A 23,338-nucleotide genomic window follows, 5' to 3' on the forward strand; every position below is an offset into this window, starting at 1 on the left:
ACAGAGGGTGAACGCGTCATCAGTACACGTCATGTCAATATATGCAGGAATTATCAAGTGCTGGAATCAATATGAAGAAACAAGGAAGTAAAAGGAAAATGAGTCTTGTAAGCAGTAAAACATTCTTCAGTATATGCAGCGCCCTTGTTTTCCATTATTATGTTTAAACATACAGTATATACAGAGGGCATAAGAATGTACAATAAAGAGTGTGTTATATCCTTTTTGTTCAGCACAACTTAGGCAATCTGATGAAAACATGAGCAAATAGCGCTCAAAATGTTTGAAATCGGATTGAATTTGTGAAATACGTCATAGTTCAAAGTTATTAATGCTACTTTATATCACTACTAAACATGAGGTATAAAATGAATCATAAGTTTGACTCAACAACACATAAGAAGAGTGAAAAAAACACATTTTCTTTTTTAAAGCCTGAATATGTGACCTTTAAACACCCCCCCAGGATGTCCATATAAGGAGTTGTGTATTATTCCCACGGCGATTTACTGTGGGTGCACCTGCGGCACAGATCTGATATGATGCTTATCTATGATGCACAGATAAGGATGATGCCATAGTTCACTTCTACCCCCTTTATCCTTCACATGAGGGTCACGAGTTTGGGATTTTTCATTATTTTAGTTATTTAGTTTAGATTTTTTGTTTTCAAAATAAGTTAGTTTTAATTAGTTGTTAGAGCTAGTTTTTGCTTAGTCTGAGTTTTTTGTAATATGGAGAATTTGCCAGGTGCAAGATACAATAAGTATTGTGTCATAAAAACCAAGCACAATGTGCCATTTTAAAAATGTATTAGGACAGATGGACAACTATCTCTGAATCAAATATAAGTTGTCAAGAACGTAGACTGAAGTGCAAAATGTGCATCATAGTGTTGAGGTCAGATGCAGTTAAAAAAAAATACAGCCAACAGACTAAAGACACACATGAACATAACAACATAAATAATAATAAATAACCCTTATGAGACACATCACATGAGCCAGGAGTCTCAGGGAGCTCAGTCTGAGAAAAAACATGAGCAAAATTAAAAAAAAAAAACAATAAAAGCTGAGATGTTTGATTCACTTAGATGAGATGAACCAACTCAACGCAATTAACAACATAACAAATGTCATGTTTAACTTGCACAGCCTTATGTCCCACATTGTAAACTAAATCAAATTGAAAACCTTTTTTTATGAATGAATGAAAAATTGCAGACAGAGAAAAAACATGAACCCAAAAGGATGATGTATGAAATGAATTTACAAAGATGAAAACTAAGCACATTTTTAGTTAGTTTTGTAAACACACAATTCAGTTTCAGTTAGTCATCGTTTTTGTTTGTTTGTTTTTTTACTTCAATTTTAGTTTTCATTAACTATAATACCCTTGGTACCAATCCCAAATCGCTGTGGGAATAATACACAACTCCTTATGTGGACATCCTGTGGGTGTGTTTATAGGTCACATATTCAGGTCACCAGTCGATCACAGGTCCACATAGAGACAAAAAAAAAAAACATTCACCCTCACACCTACGATCAATTTAGAGTGTCCTATTTGACTAATCCCCAAAATCTGTTGTTTTTGGACTGTGGGAGGGATTATTACTATTAATAACTAAAACTACATTTACACCCAGGTGCGAGCCACGATTGGAACAAGGGCCTTTGTGCGTGTGTGCGTGTGTTTTCTCCGGGTTCTCCGGCGTCTCCGGCTTCCACCCACAGTTCAAAAACATGCAATATGGGGATTAGGTGGGAATTAGAGTGAATGGTTGAATGTCTCCATGTGGCCCTGCGATGGACTGCCGATCTGTCCAGGGTGAACCCCGCCTATCGCCCTATGTCAGCTGAGATTGGCACAGCACCCCCTACGACCGTCATGTGGAGGATAAAGTGATAGAAGATGGATGGATGGATGGATGTCATGGCGATGCAATTTAAAAAAACAAAAAAGTAGCCAGAAGACAACAGGTGAAAATCACAAAGGTCCATAGAGAAACACGTCTCATGTTTATTAATAACTTTCAAAAACTCATTCAGACAGAAATTATAAAACAGTATTTACACAGTTGTTACTCTGTTGTTTTTAAAAGTTAAAAGCATGCCAGAGAAAATGAAGGACAATCAGCATATTTCCCCTCTGAATGTCTGTCACTTTACTCACTGTTCTCCCAAATTCAATTTATTACTAACAATAATAATAATAATAATAATAACAATGAAGATGACAAAAAAAAAAAGAAGTTGTTTAGCACAATTACTGACAGTGTTTCTGAGGTACAAAATAGCAACAAAATATTTAACCAGACTTGATTTCCAGGTACTCTCTCACACATAAACTGAACCTAAAACCAGTCAAATTTGAAGAACGTAGAGGGGGCTGGGGCTCCCACGCATGACATGAACAACAATCTCAGCCATAAAAATCAGAAAAATAAACAAAAAAAAAGTGTTTTCCCCAAAACGGGAGCGTGTGTGTTCGTTTCCAGGGATGAACGTTAAAATAATGAAAAGATGAAGGCAAAGACAACAATCAGAGAGTTGTCTCTCTCTGACGGTGTCAATACAATAAACGCAGAGTCATGTTAAGAAATGGTTATGAAATCCTGGTCAGTCACATCGTTGTGACATCTCGTCTGTTTCTCATCTGAAAACTTTGGCAAATTTGCAGCCTTCGGGAAAATCACAGCTGTGCTCACTGAAGTGCTTCTGTTCATTACTGCATCAGAGTGTGGGATGTATTGTTTACTAAGTTTCCCACCACAGGGAACCACAGGTTTTCTTGAAGACAAATATTCATTTGTAAAGTTTCACTCAGAGGTCTTCAACGTCAGTGGGTGACGCAAACTAGACTTTCAAAATAAAGTAGCGTTGTCTGGTATTTCCAGTTGTCCACCTCAAACTGTTGGACTTTCTTTTAAATGGAATTAAATTCTTTTTAAATTGGCTGCAAAAAAAAGGATTAGTAATGTCTGTTGAATGCTTGTCAAATACTCGGTTTGGTCCCTCAAGTGTCAGAAAATGATGGGAGTGTTAAGGTCATAAATGTGGTTAACCATTAGCATTTTTTTTGAATTTTTACACACTCACCCAAACAGTCGCCATGAAAACAAACATTTTCAGGTCGATCAATCTCAAACCTAAAACCACCAAACCATCAAAGGGGGCAGGTTTTTGCTCTTGTCGTGTTCACCCACTGAGGCTTTTTCTATCCGAGCAGATTGCGTTACTAAAAATCCCGTAAGCTGCCGTTTTAGTGTCATGAAACTCAACACCGGCATCCAATCTGTGTTGTTATGAGTGTTTTTCCACGTGAACCGTAACACTGTGCAAAAAAAGGTTCACCTCAGCTGAACAGAAGAGTGTGTTTAAGGCAGTGTGAGGCACAGCTGTGTTCCACCACCACAGAGCATCATGGCAAAAAACAATTGCATCTCGCAGACACAACACTGGCAAAGAAAACATCGCATCGCAGCTTCGATTTAATGATGCATCAACGCACAACACGTCAGAGAAATGTCTCAACTGCTCTTCAGTTATCACCACTGTGAGTGTGTGCATGTGTGTGTGTGTGTGTTTACCAGGATAAAATAAAGATACTGCATCTACTCTCCCCTGACTGCTTCAAAACAACAGCTTCCTCCTTCCAAAAAATCACTCATTTGAAAAGAGAAGACAGCTTCAGCTAAAACAAACAAAAAAAAGGGGGGGGGGGGTTTGAACATTTTACACGCGTGGCATCCACAAAATATGCACTCCCTCGAAAATACAGTAAAGTTTTTCTTGGTCTTTAACAAAACACTTGTGGCATTTAAGCTTTCCTGAGAATGAAAACCACACAAGGCAATAATGATTCAAATGTCAGACATAACAAGTTATGCCAACAAATTCAAATTAAATTAGAATTAAATTAGCGTTTAATTGGCATTAAAAGCTTAGTGTCATTCAAAAAAAATCTGATGTGCTCGACAAGTTCCCGCACGAGGACAGGAGGAGTGCTACTTTGGTTAAAGAACGGGTAATAGTGGAGGGGAGAGATAAGGAGAGAGGAGTGGAACAAAGGACAATGTCTTAGGTGGATTAGGTAGTTTCATGTTCACAGAACTTCAGCTTTTCCTTAGACAGAAGAAAGATCAACTTATAAGAATCTCAATCCTATTGATCTCTACGAAAACCATACATTTTAAAGTTGTGATGATTTGTCCGACATATCCCAGAATCCCCTTCAACCACATTTAGAAAGCAGGTGAGAGTTTTTTGTTGTGGGGGAAAAAGTGCAGATCAGCAAATTTGAGAGAAAAACAATTATGTAAAACAAGACAGTAATGCAGCGGTTTCTCTTTGATTTTAAAAACAAACAAACAAAAAGAAAACCTTGATGTATGATTTTTTTTTTATGTGGTAAATCACTACAAATATCAAAAAAAAACATCAAAAATAAAACCTGCTGTGTTAATCACAAAATGATTTCAACCTTTTAAAGTCTCATATAGAATGTACAATAAAAGTGGAGTGTGTGATAACTGTAAAACATACATTAACAATATTCCCGATCAGATGAATGAACTTTGCTTGATGCCAGGGCAGAGTGGTGTGTTTGACGACAGAAACAAAACGTTAGTGAAATCCACCCTCCTTCCCCCTGGATCTGATTAAAGCCCAAAACACGAAACATATGAGGCACAATAAAAATTGGATTTCCTGCCCCGCTCATTGACAAATATGTACACACGTTTAACTAAATAAATAAAAATCTGAGATTTCTTATAGTATTTACTAGTCAGGAGGTGTTCAAGCTTCCCTCTTTTGGTTTCTGTTACCACCAAGTCTGGTGATGGCCTTTTTGGTCACAAACAAACAAACACATAAATGCACGCACGCACACACACACACGCACACACAGGGACAATCTCAGTACCTCAGTGAAGACACATTCCCGTGGTGCCCGTCACATCTTTTCACATCTGTCACGGAGTCAGAGGAGCACTGAAGTGCCACAATTCACGTCCGCTACACACTTCCTTTAACATTCTTCAGAATCTTACTGATTGTCTGAATCACAAACTGGGACTTTTCTCTCGGGGTGCACAATCTCTTAATGTGTAAAAATATGTATATAGTAATCTACCCAAACCCTCCCGGTGCTGCTCAAACCAAAAAAAAAAAGAAAAAAAAAAAAAGAAGCGTCAATAGAGGAGTCTCTTGTGTCTCAAAACATGTTTTAACAATAAATATATATTACTATAAATTCTATGGAACATATATTACTTTGTTTGAACTCCACTGCTGGGGTGATCTTTGTCTTCTAGCTGTATGGGGTGGCGTGGAGGTGATGGAGGTTGCTACACATGCAGCGGTGGGTTGGTTGGTTGGTTGGTTTGCGGCGTTCCACTGCGCTTGCATGTCTGTACTGGGGGGCGGTGGGGCGGGAAGTCTCCCTGAGTCTCTGATTAAGGAAGGTGAAATGGACACGCGCACACACACGCACACACACACACGCACACACACGCACACACACGCACACACATGCACGTACACATACAGACATGAAGAAAGTCAAAAAATTGGCGAGGCCTCTGAACTGTGATTATTCTGACGGTCAAGAGAGGGAGGAGCTTTCTGGTCCAGACAAGCAGGTCCTTCAGATCTCTGTCGTCAACTATTACATAAGGAGCTCACACACATGCACGCACACACACACACGCACACACACACAAATGCAGACATTCTTTGCTTATGACGAGCTATATGGGTTTTGGGTACAGTGAGTCTATAAATGATGAAAAAGTGGATGAGGGAATTTCTCATGATACACTTTGGTATGTATGTGTGTATTTCTGCTGTGTTTAAACTCTTGCATATTTACACAATATGCATGCACATGGCTTTTTTTTTTCATTGGGCCTGTCTGCATTTCCATTCACACACACACAAACACACACACACACACACACACACACAGACACACACACTCCTCCCCTCCCCAGCATATATGTGAGCGTAGTAGTGCATGCGTGCAAAGGTAGCAGTAAGGAGAAGTATGCGTCAAACGCTGTTCTCCAGCTGGCTGTGGTGATTGGCTGTGTGCGGTGAGTTCTGCTCGTTGAGAAGGAGAAGCGTCGTCTCGTCGGGCCCGTTCTCCATCGCAGTGGTGTCCGCACTCAGGTCCGTGATGGAGGTGTTGGTGGTGGTGTCGGTGTTGGTGTTGGTGGTGGCAAGTGGAGCAGTCTGATCCTGACGGGATGTGTTGAAGCCGCTCTCTGGCGACTGAGGCGAGCTGTCCAGACGGGACGTCATCAGGCCGTTCTGGTACTGAGTCCGCGTGATCTAAAGAGGAGAGTGAGAAATGAGAGAAGGATGGCAACGGATGCTTGTTTTCCTTCACCTGGCTCTAGGGAGACAAGTCACGAACATGATGCTGACAAATCAACACGAGGTGGGTTTCCATCAGCCTGTTTTATGCACATTTTACTCTAGAAATCAAATCTACAATACAGTTTAGGTTCACTTTTTAGGTTGATGTGATTCTTTATTTACACATCCAATAGTGAAGGGGAAACATTGTTAATCATTTAGATTAACGTTTGAATTAAGTGTTTTAATACTGGAGGATTTAGACATTCTGTACGAATGCTAATTACCAGCAAAATTGACCTGCTTTGGTCCCCACTAAAGTGTATACTAGTGCTTTCCCACTATACAGTTCTAGCACTACTCGGCTCGACCCTACTTGGTTTTGTATCAGGCAAGTCGTTTCCCATTACTCCACAGTACATCCTCAATATGAGTGGGTGCTGTGACATCGTTTCGTATGCGACACAAACACACCAATTATTGACGAGCAAAGCAGCTGTTTTAATTATTAGAACCAGTTCATTAAAAAGAACGGGTTGTGATTTGGCTTGCGATAGCTGGCGTTCAGTAGTGCTGTCACTAAATACACCAGACTCCTCTGTTAAATATTAAGATTTTAGAAATGCTCTTGCTAAATGTTGGAGATTAACACACGTTTTCAGGATTTTTAAGTCTTTCTTAAGTGATCTACAGTTCGGCAATATTCAGTTTGATTCCTGTGTTGGACGTCGCGCTCATGACTCTTCCAGGGATGACACTCTCTGACCAATCAGTGGCCAGCAGTCTGTCCACGTCACATTTTAGTATCGGCTCCGCTCGCTTGGAACCTGACCAGAGCAGGTACTAAAAGAAGCACCAGGTACAAGGTATTATCACTAAAAACAACAACTGTATAGTGGAAAAGTGTCATATATGAGAGGAGAGAGCTTACACTGGTGCTTTATTGGGGATGAAAGTAGGCGAATGTGGGTTCTCCACATGTTTGTTGAACAGGAGGTTTGATACTGGAACTTTTATGTGAATACTTTTATGTGAAGATATTCAACTGCTTTGGACCCCACTAGGCGTATACAGTATATATGCGTGTGTGTGTTCAGCTGCTCAAACATGCCCCAAGCATTCTAGAGCAGAGAATGTTGCAGATTTAGTGAATGGTGGTTTGTCTCTATGTGGCCCCGTGATGGACTGGCGATCTGTCCAGGATGTACCCCGCCTATGACACCCTCATGTGGAGGATAAAGCGGTAGAAGATGGATGGATGACCCCTAATTTTTAAAGGACTGTTTTAATCATTCAAATTGGACAAGGTGGTTGGTAACACATTTTAGTAAGAAGAGATATTTTTCAACGCTTTGCATGCGTTTGAAAAATGTTCAATCACAACAATGCGACCTGGTTGACACTGGCTTACAACATCTAAAGACAAACATTAGGACCAACCTTGACAAACTGCAGGTCAGTGAGAGCTCGGACGTAGAAGTCGGGCGTGTACTGCTGCAAGGAGAAGCTGTTGTTGAGCTGGGTGTTGCTGCCACTGATGGCGAGAGACTCTGTCCGGTCGGCTCCGCTCAGAGACGCGGTTCTGTTCAGTCCGCTGAGGTGTGACGGCGAACGGAACTCTGCTAACATGCACGCACACAAACATAGACGTGGTTAATTACAGCTCCTCTTCGCATCCAAAACAATTTGGTGACGTGGATGAAAACAGGTTGTCAAGGCTGCGTCATGGGCCTAAAAACTACCGTTTCAAAGCCATTCACGGATTAACTGTGATTCATCATGATGCAACCACAGATCAATAGAAGCACAGACAAGATGCAGTGAAGGTGAAATGCAGCTTAACAATGGACGGAAGAGAGTAATTAGTGACAAACAACATAGAAATGATGCTCAAAATGATAACAGCCACACTTGAAACTGTGACAGTGACACAGAGAGGTTTTCAGGGGTCAGTTCTAATATCATCCACTCATGATCACTTGCATGACCCCCCCCCCCCCCCCCACACACACACACGCCCTTTCTTTTCACCTCAGGAACCTGTTGGCTCTCTTTCACGCCAAAAGACAGTGACTCACAAAATTTTCCAAAAAAGCAGTGACTCAATTGGTGCTTTTGAGGATGAAATGCACACAAAGAAAATGTGGTATTTACTCACATATTTATACTCAGTTAACAGTAATTTTTATTTCATCTCTTTTGCAGTGTGAGACACAAACTGAAATATAAACACAAAAAGGAAACACTATTATTGTGATACACTACTTTACTGGGCTTAGTTTGTTTTGTCTGTGACTTTTTTTTTTTACACACACTGTAAAGCCGATATATACGTTAACAACACTGAGCTCTACTGTTAACACAGTAAAATCCAGTTATCTTGATGGAATAAATCACAATTGTTGACTTACTCCTAATTATCACTTTATCTATTGCAGCTACATTATAATTTGGTACAGACCATTCAGATTTGTATTAATTACTTCCTAGTAATGCTTAATAGTGGAGTTTAATTTAAGGATTATTGATAATTGATCACTAATCTAAATTTCACTCAAGAGTAGGGTGGGGAACTTTTGTTTATTTATTATCATGACCCTGATTTGTGAGTGAAAAGCAAACGCCCATTACTATACTAAGCTTGGTATAGAGGCTTGATGATTACTTTAATATTATAATAGTAGTGCAATATCACGACTGAGGCATTATTCTTTGTCTTGTGGTCATTTCCAAAAGCGATTGACATTATTATTATAATATATATATATATATATATATATATATATATATATATATATATAAAATTATATATAATTATTAATATTTTGTCTGTAAAGGGTTGGGTGTTAGAAATGTTTGAGGAAGTGCAGCATCCCAGGGAAAGCACTGGACAGTTAAGCAAACCAACTGCACTAATTCATGCAGGTTAGGTCATACTTTCAACCAGTTCCTACTAAATTGCCACCTGACAAATACGTCAAAGCCTTTGCAACTTCCTTCGGCCGGTTATTTTCCACTTCTGCTCCAAGATAATGAAACCATGATGACTAACTTCCATGTGCTTCGTCCAGCCGATGGATCATGCTGATTTAATCCAAACAAATTAATGTGGCTCTCACGCACATGCACACACACACACACACACACACACACACACACACACACACACACACACACACACACACACACGCACACACACTGCAAGCATGGACTTGTTACCAGCTGTGTGTTATTACCAGTAGGCGTGAGTCTTCCAGCAGGGGGCCTCAGTGAGTCATAGGAAACTGTTTTACCTGGACATGTCAATTGCATTAGCTTCCAGTGAATTAGGCACTCTAGTTAATCCTGGATTATCTATGTTTTACTTTCTAGTTAGTGGTTAGATATTACTTGTTCTGAATTGTTAGTTAGATATTCAACATTGTTGAGACCCAGTAGGAACCATTTCTTAATAAAATCCCTGTCCTTGTGTGGTGTTTATTTAGCTTTTCCAGGCTTCAGAGTCTTGTTATGTTATGTAAACTTAAATCAGATCAATGAGTAAGAGGTCTGCGGTCTTTGCGCAGCATTGTTGTCTTTTGTTTTCAGAAAGCAGGACGTGATGCAGTGTTGCAGTTTGTCAACATGAGCACACTGAAAATAGATTTTTTTAACATAAATTATATATATGTTGTTTGTTAACAAAACTTTTTTAACAACTCTTCTTACTCTTTTTTTTTTTTTTTACAGATGGTTAAACTTAAAATTCATCATTATTGTTAGCACAGTTGAGATCTCAACGTGTGAATTCTTTTTTTTTTTTACAATTTTAACTCTCGAGGAACTATATATGTATATTTCATATATTATCATTATTCACTCTTCATTTGTTTGTCCATCAGCCTCAACTTATGGCTCTCCACAGGAGGAGTTCCGGTTGTTTAATCGTACATCATTAGCGTTGTTGTGTTATACACACTCACATAATGTTCATAAGAACTTAACAAATGCTAAACTGGCAGATTTGCAGTAAAATGTTACCAAATATTAGCATTTTTTTGTTATTTTCTATATTTTCAGTCATTCTTTTTCTACTAAACTACTAAAACTTATAGAAATGTTAACTACTGGATCTTCAGGACGCAACAATCTGTGATATTTTTGATTCAACTAAACCTCTAGAAAGAGAGAAAGAAAGAGTTAGTGTTTCTAAAACTAAGGTGAATGATGGAACTCAATTTCATTCGCTTACCTTTAAAAACAGAAATTTACATGGATGATGACAACACTGCGTTTACATTTGTAACTAGCTACAGGTTATGTGTCTACTATTTAATAGTTTACTACGAGTTAAGATCATGAGGTGATCTAAAAGTCTACTGATTTGAATATGTTGTAACAGTGAGGGACAGGACAACAGTAACCAAAAACACAGACGGCATTGTTATCATCGTCAATATTTACTCATGCTACAGCATCTATTATGTAAGAGATTATTCCCTCGAGTAGCTCGTGTCCCATCTGTCCCATGATGTTGTCCCATCCCTCTCCATTTGATCTCACTGTGAGACGATCAGTATTTGTCCCCATGTGTCCTGTCAGTTGAGGAATATTTGGCAGACAAGGTCTTTGATCAACTCCTACTTTGCAACGTGATAAGTTTTTTTCATCTCTGTGTATCGTCCACACTTGTGTTTTTAGTTTAGTGTTGGCATCTATCAGCAGTGCTCTTCTTTCCCCCTATACTACAAAAAACTGCATCAAATGTATTCAAAACTTATTCGAAACATGAAAAGTGGTCCTTCTTTTCTAATACCTGTGTATCATGAATGAATGAATGAATGAATGAATAAATAAATAATTAAATAAATAAATCGTCCAAGTTGAAACTTATGGTGATCAATGTGACAGAGATTTCTACTCACTCTTAACATAAAGTAATTAATTTAGAATAATGCTGCTTTAGTCATTCTGATCAAGACAATAATACCAGTGGTGCACATATCGATTTCTTTGATTACTGTAAAATTTCAAAAGCATTTTCTTAAATAAATCAATTGGCTTATAAATTGTGAGGTGGCTTTAACACTGATTTCTTTCCTGACTTCTTGTTATGCACCTTGTTTGTATTTAGTTTGGATGTGCGGGCCTATAAGGAGTATAAATTGTCAGCAAACATTAGACATTGTCCATCAAAAGTTCTTATATTCATATTTTCTGTATTCTGTCCAACCAACAGACATTAGAATCCTGAGAGATTCAGTCTACTGGTAAAGAAAAATATCTCATTTAGACTCATGTAACATGTGAGATGCTGAAACAGACAAATATTGTGTTTTAAATCCTTAATTCAGAAGTAACTTCCGCAGATTGTCTTCCAATCAATTCAGTGATAAATGGATGAATCAACTATTTGTCACAAAGCTGAAAAATTAACTTGAGTGCTCCCTAGTGGACAAACTGTGTGTGGCAAACCTCTTTAACATAGAAAATGTTCGTGAATTTTAGTTGAACAATGAGATGAATTCTGACTCCTGCACCGAACCACCTGATACTGACCTGCTCTGCAAAAATCAACCAATAAATTCTGACAGTAAAACTGGGTGTGAGTGAGGTCGTCATTGTTGAACTAAGAGCTTATTTGCCAAAACAGTAGCTGTCATATTGTGACTCTTCTGTCCTTAAAGGGTAAATCTACATTGAATTACGTGGAGAGGAAGACTGCTGCTGCTGCACCTAAGGTGGACAACACTAAGTGATGGTGCATAAAGCTGCATCCCATAATCTAATGTTCAATTCTATAGATAGCTGTGCACAAACAATTTCCTGTCCTTTATGCACTGATTTACCCTTTGACAGATTAATCTACGACAACATGGACACATTTCACTGTCACGTCTGGCGAATCAAAAGCCAGAATCCCACCCAACCCAACCCAGGCCTGCCCATCCTTGGTGTTAAAGGCCCAGACATGCCGGAGTTTACCTGGCAACCGAGAGAACAGAGAAAACCTCTTAAAGGAGAGGTGGCGAGGACGAGATGCAGCCACTGAGATGAGAGAAGGAAGGGAAGGAAGGAGGAGGTGGACAGAGGGAGGAGGGAGGGAGAGTCAGTGAGAGAGTAGGAGACAGAGACACAGGTCTTCCTCCAGACTGGACAAGGACATGCAAAAACATAAGGGAAATGGTGGCTCCATGCCAAGACTGTCAAGTCAGAGTACACTGTGGAAAAGTGGAATTTTCAAGGTGTTTAATTTGTTGAGCTGTTTTAATGAAATGTGTAAAATGAGGCTGATATAAGTGAGAAAGAAAGGAAACATGAAACATTCTCTTTATTAATGCTGGGAACTATTCTTCTGTGTTACTCTCAACAGCCTGGGTGCTTGACTGCTTGTGGTGCCATAGATTTTTGATATTAATCACCTGATTGATGCTGATCAGTCATTAATTTGGATTTACCGTGACTTGAATGTCACACAAAGCTGCTTTTCCATTTAAATGTATGCATAAAATAGCACTGATATCGCTGGTCACTGCCATCATTTAAAAGATTTCTGTATTTGATTCCTCTATAGCGCTGATGAAAAAAAAGATACTATTTAAATTAAAGGCCATTTAATTCAAAACAATTCTGACTTGATTAAATATGGGCCGTGCCATCCTGACTAGGGATGGGCATTTCATGCATAAATGCTATTTGAATATCCAATGTGAATATTTTAACCAGAACTCCCCAAATTAAGTAATGCACGGTTCACAGCGTCTTGTGCTAAGGGAAACAGCTAACGAGATGCATTCAAAGACCCTGGGAAATTGAATCACTTCAATGGGATCTACGTGAGCTAAAAAGAGCAGCTTTCAAGATACATTCAAGAAACCTCTTCAATTTCCTCACGCCTGCAAACACACATGCAGTCCACGCTGTGAACTCTGCATTACTCTCATGAACTGAATGCTAAGTGCTGCTGTCACCTTGTAGTGATACAGTACATACACCACACTTTTGAATATAATTACAAATAGTCACATTAACTGATCAACTTTTTTTTTTAGAATTAAATGATCAGATAACTGGATATTAATGTTCATCCCTAATTGTGACATTCTCATGGAGCTCATTGAATGCGACAGCACCACTGCAGGAGAAATTCTAGGGCTTAACAGTAACAACGATTTTGACTTGAGCTTTCTTGGATGGATATGGAGATATGGGATAAAAAATAGTTCAACAAAATGAGCTGAAGACTCTTGTGCATCTGCACTATATACAGTACATTTTGATGAAGGTTTGGTTTTACCCTTAAATTTGCTGTCAGTATGGATTGGGGTCAGGAATTAACATTATGCCAGTCAGATGTTATCTTGTTTAGGGCAATTTTGGATCCATACATCCTAGATGTTACAGAGGCAGAATGGAATACTCAAGGCTTTCCGTCCAAAAAGCCCACATCTGTAACATGTGAAGCAATAATTTATGATCTAATCCCAGCATAAGAGGGGAAGACAGAGATTTGAAAAGGGAATAAGAAACCTGGACAGAGACATGAATGAGATGAAACAGAAGAATGTCAACAACAACCAAAAAAAGGGGGTTTACATGTTCAGGTAGAGGCAATGAGGGAAGTGCTGAGTTCAATGTTCAACAGCAAAAGAGTTTGCTTTTCTTTCAGGATTCAGTGAAGCATTTCACCTTGTCGCTTATTTCAAAGCTTTTACGATTCTTAAGGAGGGAATATCATCAATATTGTGTTATACAAAAACAGATCAGCATGTTTTCTCATGGGACTTTTAAAACTCTCAGTTCCCAATAAAGACAAAAACAGTTCCATGTGTTATAATCCCTGCTGTCAGATGATAGAAAAACATTAAGGCCAAACACAAGAAGGGAGGAAAAGGGTGTTAGAACAGTGTGTATCTGAGGTAAACTGTGTGTATATAACGTGCCCATTACATGCACTTTTATTTTATGGTGTGCTGGTAAAACTTCATTTTCCCATCATTGATTATTATTGATTCATTAGAATTAACTCTATTTGGTTTGATAATGTCCCTAAATAACTTACATGTAAAATGAATGAATAGATAGACAGATAGACAGATAGATAGATAGATAGATAGATAGACAGATAGACAGATAGACAGATAGATAGATAGATAGATAGATAGATAAATAAATAAATAAATATAGAAATGTGATTGAAATAAATATTTTACCATCTGTCATTTATGTCATTTTTTATTTAGCCACTAGGTGGGAGCATGCATGTATATTTGCAAGGGCCATTTTACTGCAAGTACTAATTTCACTTTTGTAGATTATGTCAATTAATATTAAATAATAATACTATTACATAATTAAAGAGAGGAGAGGAGAGGGTTTTGAACTCACCCAATGTGGGAGCGCTGAGTGCCATGACACCGTAGAAAGAGAAAGGCCCCGTCTCAAACTTCATGCTCTCATTACCTGCCTCCACTTCTACTCGACCCTGAAGGAAACAACGGAAACAAACAAAGAAGATGACTCTCGAGAAATAACTGGGACGACAAAAACATCACATCATCATACATTTATCGCCTGTGAAGTCACACTTTTAGTTGAGGCTGCAGTTGAATCACTGTGAAATGGGCAACAACCATGAACAACTATGTTTTACTCAAGTTTTACTCATGTGTAAAAGATGAGACATTCTTTGTTTCTGCACATCATGAGCGCAGACATCCACTGATGTTGAAGTCATGAAGATACTGGCCTGATTTACTAATTAGTAATTATCATAGGATCGCTGATCCTGCCTTGTAATGCTGACATTCATATTTCTTTTTCAATACAATGACACGCCTTGACCACTAAAGGGCAGTATAGTACAACAGTTCAAAACAACACAACAGTGGCAATTATTGGTGATTGTCTGCCTCATTAGTGGCAGTAAACATGTTTAAGTTGGCCTTGATGACAAACTAACTAACAGACACTCGATGAATGAAGGTGCACAAGTTTAAAAGAAGCGATTAGACTGCGGAGGGACGTGATGAAAAGGAGGAGACGAGGTAGGTTGAGGTCAAAACCATGGTTACATGGAAAGAGGGATACATTAGGGAGATGGAATGAGAGGACAGGAGGACAAGGGGGTTAAGGAGGCCTCTGTGTTGGTACAGACAGTTGGCCCAAATCTGTGCACTGGAATGTGTGAACTGCAGCAACAACACAGCACAGTTAATCCATACTGTCATCCCTCCTTCCCTCCGTCCCTCCATCCCCTCAGGCTGATAAAAGCAGAACAGGTGGCAAAATAGAAGAGAGAGAAAATGAGAGGAGCAAACAAGACAGCGCAGAGGGGTTGCCGCAACCGTGACGACTAAGTGAGGACAGTCACAATTCAATTCTCCATGCTACTGTATGTCTCCTCCACAGCGCCGTGGTGTAACGTTGAAATAAAAACACATTAAGGAGTTTCATGTGTGATATGTTAGAGCCTGTAAGTCTGGAAAAGCGGCAATAGTCGGCTACACCATTTACAAAATGCTTCTGTAAGAGGAGGGAGTGGGCGTGTACTTAAGGAGGTCAGTTAGTGACAGACAGGTGGGCCAGTGAAACATTCACTGAGGGCCGAATAAAGTGTTTGGTCATGTCCACAGGACTGCAAGAGCTACACTGAATGATTTTTTTCAGAAAATTTATTTATTGACGGCTATCAGGACATGAAAATGATTATTTATAGTACTTGTTAAAAACAGCTGAGGTTGATCAAAGTGCTGCAGAGAACTAATAAAAGACCAAATATAAAACAATAAAGTGCATAACAGCACAATGCAGCAAACAATACAAATATTTCATTACACCACAACAGAAAACAGGAGTCCAGCTCAACCTGATATAGATGCCAAGGACAAAAAGTGGGTTTTCAGAGTCTGAGCGTCCTAAAAATACAACTTTCAACAGGATTTTTGCAGAAATGTTCACAAATAAATTACGAATCCTTTCTATAAAACCAACAGAGAGATTTATAGGTCATGAACAAACAAAGCAGCAAAACTAAACAAGAAATCCCATCAATCAAACCAGACTTTCATTGTATTTCTTCTGTGTACATATCTCTGCCAGACCTCTCGGGGTGAGTGAAATAAAGTCACCGCGTGGGCCACTCCCCTCACAAACGCTGTGCTGCATTCACTTCAACCCATCACCCTGTAGCTCAGGAGCAAATATACGCCAGGCACTGCTCAACTGCAGCTGCAGTTTTAAAACGAAGCATAGAGGTTTTCTTCCATCTCTCAGAACTTCCCATAACTTAACAACACCATTAAGCTAGAAAGAACTAAAGGTTGCGTAATTATTTCAAACCTTGAATCATGGTGTGTCTTCAGTCGAACAATTGTAACTGATTAAAGGCGAACACAAGTTACATGTTGACATGTACACATCTCTGTAAGTTGTAAAAATTACGGAAATAATGTAATGAATTATTATTATTTTACAGTAATAATTATATTATTACTGTACTTATACAATCACTGCACAAGTCCAAAAAAAAACATTAAACACATGCATCAATAAAGCAGGGTGTAGACAACATGAGATTATTTTGGCAGAATGACTAACTGTCCATCAACATCATCATCATCGTTCAACACCGTGTTAAAATGAATAACAAAAGGCACATCAACACATTGCTGTCAGTAAAGTCAGGTCACTGTGATTTATAGATAGATAGATAGATACTTTATTCATCTCACAGAGAAATTCACAGTTCAGCAGCTCCAGAATATGTTACACGATAGAAACATAAGAGGCATGCAGGTCTATGTACAGTCTAAATATAAACTGAAACATATGTATAAAAAGGAAAAAAAGAAAAAATATATAAAAAATATAAGGGCGTTGTAGAATGAGATGTACATGTGTGCTTGCATGTATGTGTCATGTATGATGCAGGTTGAAGAGTCTGATGGCATGGGGGAGGAATGATCTCCTCAGTCTTTCTGTGGAGCAGGACATTGACAGCAGTCTGTCACTGAAGCTGCTCCTCTGTCTGTGTATGGTGCTGTGTAGTGGATGGTGTGGATTGTCTATGATGGACAGGAGCCTGTTGAGTGTGCGTCGCTCAGCTATCGATGTCAGACTGTCCAGTTCTGTGCCTACAACAGAGCCTGCCTTCCTTATTAGTTTGTCCAGGCGTGAAGCGTCCTTCTTCTTTAGGCTGCCCCCCCAGCACACCACTGTGTACAGGAGGGCACTCGCTACCACAGACTGGTAGAAGGTCTGTAGCAGCTTCCTGCAGACGTTGAAGGATGCCAGCCTTCTAAGGAAGTACAGGCGACTCTGTCCTTTCCTGCACAGAGCATCTGTGTTGGTGGTCCAGTCCAGCCTGTCATCCAGCTGTACTCCCAGGTATTTGTAGGTGTGCACCACCTCCACACAGTCCCCCTTGATAAGAACTGGTTCTGGGTGCACCCTGGATCTCCGGAAATCCACAACCATCTCCCTGGTCTTGGTGGTGTTTAGGAGCAGATGATTGTTGTCACACCATTTGACGAAGTCCTGGATGAGCTCCCTGTACTCATCCTCGTTTCCGCTCCTGATACAGCCAACAATGGCTGTGTCGTCCGCAAATTTCTGCACATGGCAGAGCTCTGAGTTGTGCTCAGGGCCATTATAGTGATAGTTATTTAAGTACCAGGTATATATGTTGTTATATTATTGATGTTGAGTTATTTATTGTCAATCAAACGACTTATCACGTAGCACCAGCTAGGATGAACTTGGCATTGATTAAGGGGTGAAATTAAAAAGTACAAATGAGATTTTTTTTGGATGTTACCGAGAATGTGATGTGTTCAATGTGTTCAGTCAGGTCAAAAATAACTTTTCTTTTCGCTGTCTGGCATTGACTTCCTATTTTCCTCTGATTTTAAAACATGCCTTGATGTTCAAGAATAGCTTTGATCCTTGTGTGCACCAAGTGAAAGCTGACTCCCACAGTGAGGACATTTATTTCATTCTTCATCTCACTGCTTTTAATTTAAAAAAAAAAAAATATATTCACTGGGTGTGAGTGCCTTTGTCGCAATGTGCTAATCCAAATTCATACACTTAAGCGCATTTGCACCTGCTCTGTACAACCACAGGCTTCTAGCGCCCTTGCTCAAGGACAAGCCGCTGCTAAAAAGAAGAATAGTGCAAACCTTTTCTGATAAATCAAGGTTATGGAAAGGTTTAAAAACAAACACTCTAAAATGCAGTGGCCTAGTGTAGTTTCCACGCCAAGTATGAGCGGTTTAGATCAGCATGACTTTGACCTTTAATGCAAACATTAAACCTCCTAGTTGGCTCAAGGTTCAAATACTTAGCCAACAACATGTGCACATAAAACAACAAACCTGAGCCTGCAGAGGGTGAGTGTATATATCTGCAACTGACTGTCCACACTGCTGCATGCCTGGTGTTTAACTTACAGGGAGGCACGGGGGAGGGAGGAGAGAAAGAATAGAAACAGAGGGAGGTGGAGGAAAGGAGTGAGAGGTGTAAAGCCTGTCTGTGCTCCAGTCAAACTTGTTCTTCTACATCTGTGTGGTGCAGCCTGTCAACACGTCAGTGGGTATATACACTGCACCAACACTGGACTCTTTTAAAATGAACTCATTTATTAAAAAACAGGTCAACACGGTCAACCACTGATCCTACCAATACTGACTTTATCATTTATACTTCATTTTTATTTCACTTTGCTGCAAAGTCATAAATAGACAAAGGACAAAAATGTCCCTAGCAACACTACCAGTGTAGTCAACAGTACTGTTACAACACATTTATACTCACCTGAACACGTCTAAACTAGCAGTTTAGAAAGTGAATTGCTTCACCACAGTCTGGCTATAGAATCATTTCAACACGTGTTTTTTGCAAGTGGAATGACATCACATCGAAAATAACTATTTCATTTGTCTGGGTTTAATCGATCTTTTTGTTTATTCTCTCAGTTTGTTACTTAAATTAAATAATCTGCCAGTTTAAGTTATTTGGCATGAGATGGGGATGTTGACATACTTTTTCACAAACACGTGTGGTGACATTTGTTGTTGTAGTAATATAGCAACTGGAATACAGCTCGATGCCAGCACTCGTGCACACCATTATGGAGCTTTATTAAAAAGCAGAACATAGTATACACTCACAAATTGTAAAATAACGTCATTCAACATTCATGTCAAGTGAAAACATCCACCAATCAGCAGTTAAACTTCACCACCACTATGAAAGCTCACTAAGGCTCGAGCAGGCTGTCATGCTCAGGCGACATGTGCGCACTAACCCTGGGGTCACTGCCGTGACAAGGCAGTTTTATGAAAGCTGATCATGAGGATGGTAATAAACGTCTGAAAACATTGCACTTTGACTTCACCACAGTAGAACAGCTTTATAAATAATGTCAAACTCAGGGCTGTGTTTCAGCTTAATGTTCTACAGATTGTGTGTGTGTGTGTAGGTGTGTGTGTGTGCACTACAGCCTATAGATGCCACAGTAGGAGGGTCTAAGTTCAAGTCTCTGTGTTTTATGACTCATCAGCAACCTGAGCGAGGACTTTGTGTCTCTATCCATCAAACTGACATATGTCGAGGTGCAGATAAACACAGGTCCCGACAACTTTGAAAACAAAACACTCTTTGAGCTCTTTAGCGATCAATTACATCAGTACAACAGTAACTCACAGGGAGGAGGCGTATTAAGAAGGTTAATAAGGTTGTTAATAAGGGCAGAAAGGTGAAGTCAAGGTGGAGTCAATGAAAGGGCTATAGAAAAGCGGTTGAACTTGTAGAGCATGTTGAGTGTGGAAAAGAGGCCCGGGGGTCGGAATAAAAATATAGTAAGTTTAATGAACATTGCAGGATGACCCACAGTTCTGATTAAAGGATATTATACTCACTTAACAATTGCAGAAATATGACATTAGACAGTATTTATACAAGCATACATTTAAGTCAATTTTTCTAAACCTCTTTGCTTGGAGGTACAACTTAATGGACTCACCTGAATGGTGTGATCAACAACTGTGTCATAATCACACGGTTTGCTTTTGTTTTATCTTTCAATTCAGGTTGAAAGGTGTGATAGTTTGTTGTTTCTTAGCTTTCTGACTTAGTGTGGGCAATGTCATTATCACTAATACAAATAGCAGACAACAGGAAGCTGCATCTGTATTTAATATAATCATTTAGAGGTATTCAGTACATTTCACAGATGTGCAACAAGCTGGAAACTACATAATATACTTTGACTGTGAATTCGGTGGAACTGACTGCACTGCAGACACTAAAAAGGAGAGAGGATTTAAGTGATGGAATGAAGCCAATCAGTGAGTGTTTTCTAACCACAAAATACATGAGAGACAAATGTGAACCATAATGTCTCAAGCCAGAACCACCCACTGTGTGTGTGTTTTACTGGTTTGTGATCATGTGTTTGTCACTAAATGAACCGCAGACTACAGTTAATGGTTGATGTCAAACAACAGTTTCTTCCAACAGCAAATGAGTCACTTAGACAGTCAGGCTCAACATACACACATTCTTCTTAGGACACTGCAGTGACGTCTGTTAATTTGGACACAAAGCGTAGTCCCTAATCTTAACCATAACCACAATTCAACGCTCAGCCCTAAACTTATCCAGTTCCTTCCAAATTACACTTTGCCTCATTAGGACCAAGTTTTGGTTTCCATGAGGACTACAGGTCCTGACAAGGTTAGTGTTTATGCCACAAGTGCACACACAAATATGTGATTACCATAGAACACAACCACAACAAGTGTTTACCCGATCCACTATCAGATAAAGAAGATTTTTGGTTTGTCTCTGCTCATTCATACTTTTTCCAATTCCTCAAAAATGAAAATAGTCATCAGCTGGAGCTCAACAACAGAAATCTGGTTACAAATCAACCATAAACATCACAATACCCAGAGGAGGACATGACAATGTACGGTGATCTCCCACTGAAACAAACTACGTGCATGTGTCAATTATAAGCACAAATTGGACAACGCAATATGGCTGTCAACCAGGAAAACTGTAGAGAAAAATGTAATTTATATTTTTTCGTGTACTGATTCATTTGTTGATTAACTTTTTGGTCCATAAAAAGTCAGAAAACGAAGGTAAATGTCATTGGTGAACATCCTCAGATGTCAACAAACAAATAAATCAGTTTACCGCCATAAAGGGTCAAAATGTTAACAATTAATCAATGATAATAATAGTTGGCAATTCATTTAGTAGTTGATCAATTAACTAATAGATGCAGCTCTGAAAATAATGTCAATCCAATGTCCATTTTCATAGAATAAGCCTTTTTTCTAGACATACACAAAGTGGCATGAGCTCCCTTCCCATGAGCACTAATAAAATAGATTTTCTTTTGGACCAATAAGCAATTGTCGCACGTCAAACCTAACTACCAACAAAGCAAAACAACTGCTCTGCATCTCTCTCTGGCTTCTCTCTCCTGTCTTCCCCTCCTCTTCTATTTCCAAACTTACACTTCTGGAATGTGAGTTTTGTTTACAGGAGCAGCACACAAACTCACACATTTTCCACAAGTTGTCTTTACACGTGGACTAGTCCAAAACTGAAAGGAAACTGAAAGGGTTTTTTTCTTTTTATAATCGAAATGTGCGTCTATAAATCTTAAAGTGATTTTATCTGTAACCATAGATGTAGATCTTGTGTCATCAAAAACTATAATTATGTATAAAGTCAGATCACGTCAGAAGACAGAAACCTCTACTGATGATCCACACGGTCAACACAGTCTAACTTTTATTTCACAAAGCAGTGGTGGAAATTTCCCTCCCTGGCATGCCGACTAAACCCCCCCCCCCCCCCAGCAGATTATTCCACATGTGGGGTCTCCACTCCAGGAAAAGCCTCAGCATCTGACCTCCCACGAGGAAAAATCTCATTGAGAGGAAAAGTTGGGGAGGAAAGCTGAAGCAGATTCCCAGACTGTTGGATGCTGCTAATGACTATTTGGGCACAATGACATAACTGGCGTGTGGGAAATGAATGTGTGTGATTAGGACAATGGAGTGTAATTTTCCCACCCTGTGGGATTTGAGCACACGTGTACATGTACACAGAGAGGATACAGCTGATGTGCAAAAGTGGTGTCAATGATTTGTACGTGTGTGTGTGTGTATGTGTATATATATAGTGAGTGAACATACAGAGGGAAGCAGGGACTTTCAGCCCAAAGTGGGCATGTATTGTATGTGTGTTTGGGATTAGTGTATTTACAGCTGACTGACAACAAACAAGTATGGTGCCCTCCCACCCTCCCTCTGCTAATATTCTATATAATAGGGATCAATTAGTGAAGACCTACAGAAGCAGAGACACGGGCTCCTACAGCAAGCAGTTTTTAAACTAATCAGTAGATTGCAATGTCATTCTTACTAGTCAAAACTACAGTTTCGGGAATCTGCAGCTCAACTGTAGATATCTCTAATTCCAGTTTGAGATGACTACATTGTCCTTTTTAGAGTCAGTTTCAGCTAGTCAGAATGAAGTTGTAGGCACATGTAAAAAGTGATGTCATTCTGATTAGAAATAACTGATTTGCACAGGTCTGAAACTGTAGATTTGACTCGTAAGTCACAGATATGTACAACTACAATTCATAGTAGTCACAATAAAATTCCGGCTAATCAAAGTGACGTCAAAGATATATGTAATGGTAATTCCAGATAGTCAAACGTGGTGATTAAACTGGCCATAGACTCCTCCATCTTGGTTACAGCAAACCCCATAACCATTTCTCCTGTACATCTTTCTACTTGTCTGTAGTGTTTTCACCTTTGTCATAGATTTAAGGGAACAACCTAATAACTGAGAATAAAATATAAAGCAAGAATGATATAAAAAATCCAAGTAATGGCCAAAACATCAAAATCTCTTTGCCTCAGAACACGATCAACACTATAATCCCATTTCACCTGTTG

General features: G+C 39.2%; 1 protein-coding gene across 4 annotated transcripts in view; it reads right to left on the reverse strand.

Moving 5' to 3' along the window:
- Positions 1-1,983: 1,983 nt before the first annotated feature.
- The window catches only part of LOC131463636 (metal transporter CNNM4), a 43,482-nt gene continuing 22,127 nt past the window's right edge, over positions 1,984-23,338 (reverse strand). Inside the window, exons 5-9 of one of the 4 annotated variants that reach the window (XM_058635470.1) lie at positions 14,733-14,829; positions 12,330-12,392; positions 9,602-9,658; positions 7,806-7,984; positions 1,984-6,338 (exon numbers count right to left, since the gene is read on the reverse strand). In XM_058635470.1, coding sequence (XP_058491453.1) covers positions 6,057-6,338; positions 7,806-7,984; positions 9,602-9,658; positions 12,330-12,392; positions 14,733-14,829 — 678 coding nt within the window. In that variant the 3' untranslated portion in view covers positions 1,984-6,056. Of the gene's footprint in view, positions 6,339-7,805; positions 7,988-9,601; positions 9,659-12,329; positions 12,393-14,732; positions 14,830-23,338 lie in introns of all 4 variants that reach the window. The other 3 variants (XM_058635468.1, XM_058635472.1, XM_058635471.1) reach the window with 3 other exon arrangements.

This window comes from Solea solea, chromosome 8, assembly GCF_958295425.1.
Source record: "Solea solea chromosome 8, fSolSol10.1, whole genome shotgun sequence".
Taxonomy (NCBI): Eukaryota; Metazoa; Chordata; class Actinopteri; order Pleuronectiformes; family Soleidae; genus Solea; species Solea solea.